Source organism: Cyprinodon tularosa, unplaced genomic scaffold (assembly GCF_016077235.1).
Source record: "Cyprinodon tularosa strain WSP-4 unplaced genomic scaffold, ASM1607723v1 ctg1057, whole genome shotgun sequence".
Lineage (NCBI taxonomy): Eukaryota > Metazoa > Chordata > Actinopteri > Cyprinodontiformes > Cyprinodontidae > Cyprinodon > Cyprinodon tularosa.
The window spans coordinates 195814-204438 of NW_024037846.1; the positions used below are offsets into that span (position 1 = coordinate 195814).

General features: G+C 38.7%; 1 protein-coding gene across 1 annotated transcript; it reads left to right on the forward strand.

Annotated features, from left to right (window-relative positions):
- Window positions 1–1674: 1674 nt before the first annotated feature.
- LOC119784003 (coatomer subunit gamma-2-like) lies at window positions 1675–8612 on the forward strand. Its single transcript, XM_038285812.1, is given in 20 exon segments — window positions 1675–1780; window positions 2868–2920; window positions 3007–3087; window positions 3171–3242; window positions 3330–3409; window positions 4123–4198; window positions 4313–4405; window positions 4515–4601; window positions 4699–4856; window positions 4940–5073; window positions 5495–5556; window positions 5559–5562; window positions 5684–5752; window positions 5850–6031; window positions 6121–6237; window positions 6239–6251; window positions 7649–7746; window positions 7839–7977; window positions 8097–8195; window positions 8273–8612. Coding segments are annotated over 20 exon segments (1785 nt in total). The 5' UTR covers window positions 1675–1743; the 3' UTR covers window positions 8404–8612.
- The last annotated feature ends 13 nt before the right edge of the window (window positions 8613–8625 follow it).

Here is an 8625-nt window from a genome sequence, read left to right on the forward strand (position 1 = left end):
TGAACGTTGACACACAAAGCAGGAAAAGAATGAATACAGAAGTTTTCAAAACTGTTTATTTTTTCTTTTTTATTGTGAAGTGAACAAAGACTACACTCACAAGAATCCAGAGTGGAATAAAGGTTCCAACCACCGGGAGCAGGAACAAATAAAATAAAATGTAATGATAGAAACCTTAGTCAGTTAAATAAAATGCTGCTGTCATTTTGCACATCTCTGATGCTGCTGCTATTTTCTAATATCCATTACTGTAAAAATGTCCATAGCTGCATATTGGTTATTTATTCCCCAGTTTTATATTGTTAAAACACTTTACAGTATTTTATTGTTTATATTTTAACTCTTCCCTATCATGTTATTCTTATACATTTTTCTAAGGTCCACATTTGTGTGACAATTTTCAATAATCTTTCTGCTGCTGTAAATTTTTCCATTGTGGGAAAATAAAGGGGTAGAAAGATATAAGTAAATCTAAACAATATATTTATAAAAAATATATCTGCAAAATCTCTAATATTCAACAACAAAAAATACGAAGTTAAGCATATTGTGCAAAACAGCAATAAAAAGATAAAAATCCTATCAGATTTATAGTCCCCACTCTGCAGATTTATTAGAATCTGTCCTTAAATTCCAGCCAAATCCATTTACACAGTAACAGATAAAAACCTTTAGATAAACCAAACATTACCGCCACATATCTGACTCTATAACCATTAAATAACTATTTTCATTCATTTCAGACGGAACTATTCACAGAGTTGTATTATATTAAACTGAACTTCCAATTTTCACCACTGTTCGGCGCCAAGTAACCTTTCCTCTGATCACAGCTTGCTTGGTCTCGCAATGAATTCTGGGTAAACCAAGGATAGCGAGGATACATCGGACCCGTCCTTCAAATCAGGCAAAAAGAAGGACGCATTTTAAGACCGCATAACGAGGACTCTTGGAATCCGACCAGACCTCGGCGCCGCGCTATGACGTAATCAGCCTTCGAATCCGGTCTTCTAAGGATGCGTCCTAGGTTTTCGAACAGAGCCTTGGAATCCATCCAGACTTCGGCGCTGCGCTATGACGTAATCGGCCTTCGAATCCAGACATGGGCAATGTGGAGTCAACAAGTCATCTCCATGTCATGTATTTGTTCTACCTAGCCACTGAAGCAGGTGAGTCCAATCTTCACCGTAAATTAACCTGTGCAGATTGGACTCACCTGGTTAATTGGCTGGGTAGATTAAATACATAACATGGAGATGACTTGCTGACTCCACATTGCCCATGTCTGTTCGAATCCGGTCTTCTAAGGATGCGTCCTAGGTTTTCGAACAGAGCCATAGGCTCTACTCAGCTCATAAGAACTGTCGACATCTGGTGGTCATTTTGGGTAACTTTCCCCAAGATCTGGGAAAATGAACAATTTCCAAATAAAAACGCTGATTTACAAGATTTTTGTTTGTTTTTATAGGACTAAAATGTAGATGCGAAATTGATTAACAATAAATATGAATTTAGAGTTCTATTAAAGCTTTAAAATATTGTGCCGTCATTGTTTAAAAGAATATAATTTCTCAACAGTGCCTCCTTTTGGTCAGAAATAAAATCATGAATTGCCCTACGTCTTTTCCGTTGACGTGGATGCCGTCTACAGGAAATCAGTATTCATTTTGGCTACGTGGAAGTAGCTCCCGGTACAGCCCAAGCTGAGAGCGTCTGTTTGTCCTTCAACTGCATTCAGTCAAAATGATTAAAAAATTTGATAAGAAGGACGAAGAATCGGGTAAGGATTTGAAATCAATATTTTAAAGAATGGGATAGTTTTTGCATCTGAAATAGATAGCAAAATAATGCTAACATGTTAGCATTCTAGCTAAAGTCAACAAGCCTTAACGTATTTTCTGTTAAAACGATACCTTATGAGTTAAAACAAATTGTTTTGCAACTGTTAAGAGTTTAATTGTGACTGTGACACAAAATTCTCAACACGATATTGCCTTGTTTGGTGTTTACATATTGCATTAGCTATGCATGCTAGCGTTGTCAAATGGTTCTTTTCTGACAGGTCTCAATGCCTGTTTGCTGCTAATTCATTTAATATAAATGATTGGAAACAACTAAAACTCTAACATCTGATTTCCTTATTGTCATCTGTGGTTGTTGATAAATCACTTATAAGTAGCAGGGCCAGATGTCTTTACTTTGAAGGCTCTTTTTCGTTATGTCGGAATACCTAATATATTTAATACCTAAATTGTTGTCAAAGACAAATTTAATTTAATCAATTAATTAAGTTGAGTATTCGGTTGGGATAAAACCAAATATATTAGCATAATATGTTACAATTGGTTATTGGGCCGATTTTGTTCTCGTTTTCTCTTTGATTTTGTTTTATTTTGTTTTGTTGTTTGTTTGAAAGGGATGTGTTTATTCGTACTTAGAATATTGCATTTAAGATTAAATAAGTCTTTTTTTCCTGCCAATATACTCTATCCAGAACTCCTCAAGTGGAAAAGTTTTAGTTTCACCCCGTTTAATGTTGTAAAAATCCTTTTCAAGAAACCTTATCTGATTATTAATGGAGTAATCAAAAACATAATCAAAAGATTAATCGATTTGGAAAAAAACTGTTAGTTGGTGACCTGGTATAGTTAGGTATAATACATAGTATTTTTATTAATGAAGAGTGTTCATAAAATAAGTATACATTTTAAAAATAAATTCAAATATTTGTTCCTGCGGGTCAAGAAGGGAAAGCCTGAGAAGTATCAATCTCAGCAATAATGTAATGTTCCTGTTTTCTTTGTTTTAGTAAAAGAAAGCACTTGTATAACGTATTCTTCTTTTAACATGTATATTCGGTCTTGTAGGAAGTGGATCAAATCCTTTCCAACACCTGGAGAAGAGTGCAGTCCTGCAAGAGGTAATGTGAGCTTTCTAAGTTTAAGATTAAGTCATATTTAACTGAAGAGGCTGTAATACTAAAGTAATTGTGGTTTTGATTTCCAGGCGCGTATCTTCAATGAGACCCCTATCAATCCAAGAAGATGTCTCCACATCCTCACCAAGATCATCTACCTTCTCAATCAGGTCAAAAATACAATCATGTTATCAGTCCTTTGGCTATCATAATGTTATATCATAACTAACTCTGATGTTTTTTTTTCTTGTAGGGAGAGCATTTTGGGACCACAGAAGCCACTGAAGCTTTCTTTGCAATGACAAGGCTGTTCCAGTCTAATGATGTACGACGTTACCTGTTTATTTAATTGTTATATGTTTTGATAACTGCTCACTTTGATGATCTAATCAAGCTTAAGGCTCTTATTTAGCAAACCCTGAGGAGGATGTGCTACCTGACTATTAAAGAGATGGCAAACATCTCTGAGGATGTCATCATTGTTACCAGCAGGTTTTTATCAATAAATTGTATGTAATTGCAGCTTTAACCTATTGGTTTTCCACTCTGTGCTAACATCTCACATCAGATGTTGCTCTCCTTTTTTTAATGATTTTTTTTAATATACACATTCTTGGATGATTTTTGCCCTACCGAATACATTTTATTTCAAAAGCATTATGCAACTTTTGGGGGTTTGGATAGCCTGTTTGAAGTCATGCTAGGTCTAAGTTTGATTAAAGTATGAACTGTCTGTCTACTTCTGAGCCACTTAATATTTATGTTACTTTTTCTCCTTTTTGACAGTTTTTTTTTTGTTGTTTTTGAATTATGAATTGTGACCTTAACTGATAATTAATAGCATAATTGGCCTACCACATACTGTTTTAGATGTAAATATTAAATGAATATGTAATTATAAAGGTCAGGTAGTAGTAAACATTGGTAAGTAACAGTTAGTTCAAGATTTAAATGGAAGATCAATTCACTATCTGACAAATGTGATTTAAAAAAAGAACAGCAAATCAGTGAGCAAAAGCTACTTCTCAGTGTGGTATATGTACTTTTTCCTTATTTTCTCAGCACATCTGTTTAGAAAATACAGAGCACCTGATTTCATTGCCATAAAGTTAAAATTCTCTTTTGAACTTCAGTCCTGAACCGATTTCTTTTATTTCTATCAGAAGAAGTGATTTATTGGTTCTCATTTGTCTTTTTTTAAATAGTCTAACTAAAGACATGACTGGTAAGGAGGATGTATACAGAGGTCCAGCCATTAGAGCCCTGTGCAGGATTACAGATGTGAGTGAAGTTGACTTTTTTTATTATCTTATTTTCATATCTCAATTTGTCTCTTACTGGAGAAAAATATATTTTCTTACAGAGCTTTGTTTATTTGTTGTGTTCTGCTCACAGACCACCATGCTGCAGGCCATCGAACGGTACATGAAGCAGGCTATTGTGGACAAAGTGCCCAGTGTGTCCAGTTCAGCTCTGGTCTCCTCTCTGGTAAAATGTCACAATTTCTGCAAATACACAACATTTTTTATGATTGGGTAATGCACTCATGCATTGCTCTTTGCTGTTGGATGACATCCTCTCTGCTTCAACTCCTCAGCACATGGTGAAGATGAGCTACGATGTGGTGAAGCGCTGGGTGAATGAAGCCCAGGAGGCTGCTTCCAGTGACAACCTCATGGTCCAGGTAGGAAAGACCTGAGCATGTTGGAGGAATATGTACGTTTATGGCTCATAAGCAAACATTTTTGCTCTAAATGCTTTATTTCCCCCCTCTCTTTTAGTACCATGCTCTCGGCCTGCTGTATCATCTTAGGAAGAACGATCGTCTCGCTGTGACCAAGATGCTCAACAAGTTCACCAAGTCTGGCCTGAAGTCCCCATTCGCCTACTGCATGCTAATCCGCATTGCCAGCAAACTGCTGGATGAGACGGAGGGAGGGTGAGCAGACTGAGGCATTTGTGGATCAGACGGTTATGTTATCATAGATGAACCAGTATTGATGTCATGTATTTGATCCACAGTCATGACAGCCCCTTGTTTGACTTCATCGAGAGCTGCTTGAGGAACAAGAACGAGATGGTCGTTTATGAGGCTGCTTCTGCCATTGTCCACATGCCCAACTGTACCGCCAGGGAGCTGGCTCCGGCTGTTTCAGGTTATCTGATTAACCAGATCTTATTCATAAAGCTTAAACTAGATAAAGACATCACCATTCAATGTGATTATCACAAGTGTTCCTATATTAAAAGATTAGCAGATCGGTTTGATTTCAGTGTTTTAAAAGGGGGACTGTTGTTTTAGCAACAGTGTACATAGTTTTTTGTTTTTTATTTAGTTCTAGTTCAGACCAAAGGTATATCATTGTAGTTCACTTTGTTTTTTATAAAACACCAATTAATAGCAAATATTGTGCAAGGTCGATGTTCCACTCCCGCCTCACTTGTTTGCTTGCCTGTTTGAAGACAGTGCTGAAATAAGCAAGAGTTTAAACAAGTCGGTACAAAGAAACTGTTAAAATGATTTAATTTAATCATGTTGTTCTCTCTGTGGGTCTAATGTGGATAATTTTTCTGCAGTGCTCCAGCTTTTCTGCAGCTCCCCTAAAGCCGCCTTGAGATATGCTGCTGTTAGGACCCTCAACAAGGTACAGTACATGCCATCATTTAAACCCCATTATACAGCATATTTTAGAGCTTTATTTAGAGCTGCTGATTGAATATTATCATTCTGTGCATAAAATAAATAATTGATTTATTCCCTCTTAGAAATTGCTCCTGTTGCTACAAGCAAACTGCCAGAAAAGTTGGGTCCATCACGCCAGGACATCTACCAAGGTAAAACTACATGACTGCACTTGCTTTAGTTTGACCTTTACACTGCCAAAGACAACTAATCGATGTCCACCTTTATTTTCTCGTCACCAACTTGCAGAACAACTTGCATCCATCCCAGAATTCCAGACCCTCGGCCCGTTATTAAAGTCGTCAGAAGCAGTACAGCTGACAGAGGCTGAGACAGAATACGTGGTTCGCTGCATCAAGCACACATTCGCCCGACACATGGTGTTCCAGTTCGACTGCGCAAACACTCTGAACGAGCAGTTGCTTCAAAAGGTTCCTGGATACCAGATCCAACATGTTTCTTAACATCACGATTTTATAGCAAGTTTAATGCAACGGGGCTGAACTCCTGTTTGTTGCAGGTGGTAGTTCAGATGGAGCCATCTGAGGCCTATGAGGTGGTCCACTACATTCCAGCACCCAGCCTCGCCTACAGCCAGCCTGGGTCCGCCTACACTCTGGCGCAGCTGCCTGATGATTGACCCTACTGCCGGTGTGAAGGCTGGATTTGTTTTAACTAACGTCCCGACTTTTATACAAAAAATTAGTGTCAATTCTGTCTATTCAGTCAAAGAGGAATAGTCTAATTGTGTTTATATACTGAACAACTTGGATGTTATATCCATTCAAGATGGGTGAAAAGAAGTGATGGTCTTGGTTGTTAGAATGGAAATGAATTTAACACTGCTTTAGTGTTAAACTTGCTTTGGGAAAAGTTCCTACTAAACTTGGAAGATGGAAGAAGATGGAAGAGAGAGATGCACAGCAAACCAACCAGAGAGGAAATCACTGGTCGGGGTCTCTTTAACCAAGGCCTCTGATAATCCATAAACACGCTACTAAACGAAGTGAGGGAATCATCATAAAGCACGTCATGCTATTTTAGCATCCTCCAGTAGAGCTCGGTAGGAGGCTTCATAAACCACCTGGGTCAGTTCAGAAACCTGGTCCTGTGTATTTTAATAATGAGACACAGCTGGCAGCAAGGACCCCGTAGGTCGGAAGGAATTGAAACGCTGACCAAGAAAAATTTGTTTCACTCTAATCAGGCAATGTTAACAAAAGCATCAAGGTGAAAGATTTTAACAGTCATAATGGATGCACTTGAAATGTTTTTTTTTGTGTGTGTGTGTGTGTGTGTGTGTGTGTGTGTGTGTGTGTGTGTGTGTGTGTGTGTGTGTGTGTGTGTGTGTGTGTGTGTGTGTGTGTGTGTGTGTGTGTGTGTGTGTGTGTGTGTGTGTGTGTGTGTGTGTGTGTGTGTGTGTGTGTGTGCAAAATTAACATCACTGTTAGTTAATTAAAAAAAAAAAAAAAAAAAAAAAACTTGGTGGCCTGTTTTTAAGTTGTCCTTTACACATCACCCTGCTTTTTCCTCTTTCTAGTAGATTATGAGGCACTTTATATCTAGATTACTCTGTACATTTTATGCTACATACTCCCTGCACTCGTTACTTCACTTACCAACATTCTGTTGTAGCTGTCCTCTAAGATTGATAGTGGGGAGGACATCTATCCCCACTTCCTGGCGTCCTGGCTCCCCATCTGCCGTAGCATTTTTGTTGTACCTCATAGATCTCTAGTCAGATGGACCCTATCTTAAGTCTAAGGTCCTCTGGAAGTTTTTTTTTTTTTTTTTCCTCTAGATGTTGCCGTTCCCAGGGTTTGAACCCACCACCATGGGTGTCAAAGCACAGCACATCTACACCTTGTGCCAACAATCCAGATATCTAACTATGGTTTGAGATGGTATCCCACTCTAAGATTGGAGCTGAATGTTAGGTCACAAACATGCAAAGAAATTGTATTTTAGAATTTCTAAGAACTCTGGATTTTGATCAAGTTTTGGGCATAGTTGCCATTTCAGTGAACAGGACTTCTGTCTGCCTGCAGTGTCGTGTACATTCAGCTGTACAATGAAGTACCTGGTGAGGGACTGTAACCCCAACACAGGAGAGCCTGACGATGACGGTTACGATGACGAATACGTGGTAAGTAGGAGTGGAGTTAGAGTTGGTAAGACGAGCAAATTTTGCAGGTCCTGAGATCTTAATTAGTTTTTCCAAATTCTCACTCCCTCCAGCTAGAAGACCTGGAGGTGACCGTTGCAGATCACATTCAAAAAGTCTTGAAACCTAATTTCGGAGCAGCGTGGGAGGAAGTGGGAGACGAGTACGAGAAGGAAGAGACTTTCGCTCTGGCGTCTGTGCGAACGCTGGATGGTATGCACTCTGAATATGTTTGACAAGTTTCCTACATGCAAAGCTGATGTTGGTGAAGGTAGCTCCATCTAGAGGTGTGTTTAATCCTTGCATCAATCTCTTTATTGAACCATTTACAGAGGCGGTGGGGAACATCATCAGCTTCCTGGGAATGCAGCCTTGTGAACGCTCCGACAAAGTTCCAGAAAATAAGAACTCTCACGTCCTCTTCCTTGCTGGTGAGATTCATCAAAGAGTCAAAGTTAATTCTTAGAAATCTGTTTGCTGAGAGTAAGATTTCCCCACCTCCCCCCAGGCGTTTTCCGAGGAGGCCACGATGTGCTGGTTCGGGCTCGTCTGGCGCTGGCTGATGGCGTCACCATGCAGGTGACGGTCCGCAGCAGTGAGGAGACCGTTGTCGATGTGATCCTGGCCTCTGTTGGCTAGAAATCTGAACCCAGCGCAGCCATTTAGCATGTAACGACCCTCATCCATCTCTTTGTCAGTCTTTAAACTTAAACTCGTTCTTGTGGCTATTTCAACCAGATAAATGTTTTATATCTTCTATATAAACTAAAACATTTCTGTCTTTTTTTCCATCTTCTGTTCTTAGAAAATATTGTTTCAGTTTCACAATAAAGTAAATCAGAATGCAACTAAGACTTTTTT